Here is a 1,133-nt window from a genome sequence, read left to right on the forward strand (position 1 = left end):
ATGGCTGACAGCCCGTTTTTATTTTTTAAACATTCATTTATCAGAATCATTTATTTGTCATCATAAAGGATTCTGCTGAACAATTTTTTTTTTTTTAAATCTGACATAAATAATAAATGCCGATACTGATAGATCGGGAAATGCCATATATATGTATATATATACATATATTTTTAATATTGTTTTCAATGTTCAATTGACATTTATGATTTATTTTCATGTTTAAATCCTGTCTCTTATATATTCATGTCCTCAAAGCCTTCATTGATTTTTTGTTTGTTAACTGCATACCCTTGGATCATTGGTTTAACTCCAAAATTGTACAATCCATGTCTTCCCTGAGTCACTGGGGTTTCACAAGAAGTTCCGAGTACAAAACTACCCATTGTCAGGGACGTCTTTAAATCCCAGGTGTCTTTCCACCTCCTCTGCACAGGGGACCAGGATGCCTTCACAGAGGAGCCCCAGGCTACGGAGGCCGCCCCCATCGCTCCAGAATCAGACGGGGACAAGGGTGTCTTCTCCTTGACTCCTCACTGGTACACCCTGCTCTCTCGGGTTAGACGAGATGCCGGAAAAATATCTGATATTTGCTGTGAGAAGGGATGCAGCATGAAAGAGTTGATCCAGTTTTGCTAAATGTAGCTCCCTACTTGTCACACAATAAATTATTGTCTTAAAACGTTGTGATCTGTGCTGCGACGTTGTTTGAAGGAACCTTTGTTGCTTATTTTGTTTACCATCAGTAGAAACATGATCATATTTAATACATTATTTACTAAGCCATACTGCAGCGCAAAGGATAACAGCACAATGTTTTGTTTGTAAAACATTCAAATTAATATAATTTATTCTCTGTATCATTGTAGAAGAAGTTTAATTGCAACCCTCAAAATACACCGCAATAAAGCTTTTGATGATTATTCATGAGGGTGTGTTTGTTATATTACAACATTGGGAAGCTTGCAAGATGTATATGATATAAAAATCCAATAATCAAAATTGGTGTGGCAGAGACCTAGATGTTCTGACAGTTTAGTCACTAATACAGGCCAAGCTATAAAAACTCTGGATCCTACATTTCCCATAATGCAACTCAAAACCATTTTTTAATATAATTATAAAAATATATA

The 1,133-nt window shown here is 35.7% G+C and overlaps 1 protein-coding gene across 1 annotated transcript in view; it reads left to right on the top strand.

The window, feature by feature from the left end:
- insl3 (insulin-like 3 (Leydig cell)) overlaps positions 1–896 on the top strand; it is a 1,940-nt gene extending 1,044 nt beyond the window's left edge. The window contains exon 2 of the mRNA XM_032531848.1: positions 437–896. Within this exon, the coding sequence (XP_032387739.1) occupies positions 437–639 (203 nt within the window). The 3' untranslated portion in view covers positions 640–896. The remainder of the gene's footprint in view (positions 1–436) is intronic.
- The last annotated feature ends 237 nt before the right edge of the window (positions 897–1,133 follow it).

Source organism: Etheostoma spectabile, chromosome 12 (assembly GCF_008692095.1).
Source record: "Etheostoma spectabile isolate EspeVRDwgs_2016 chromosome 12, UIUC_Espe_1.0, whole genome shotgun sequence".
NCBI lineage: Eukaryota > Metazoa > Chordata > Actinopteri > Perciformes > Percidae > Etheostoma > Etheostoma spectabile.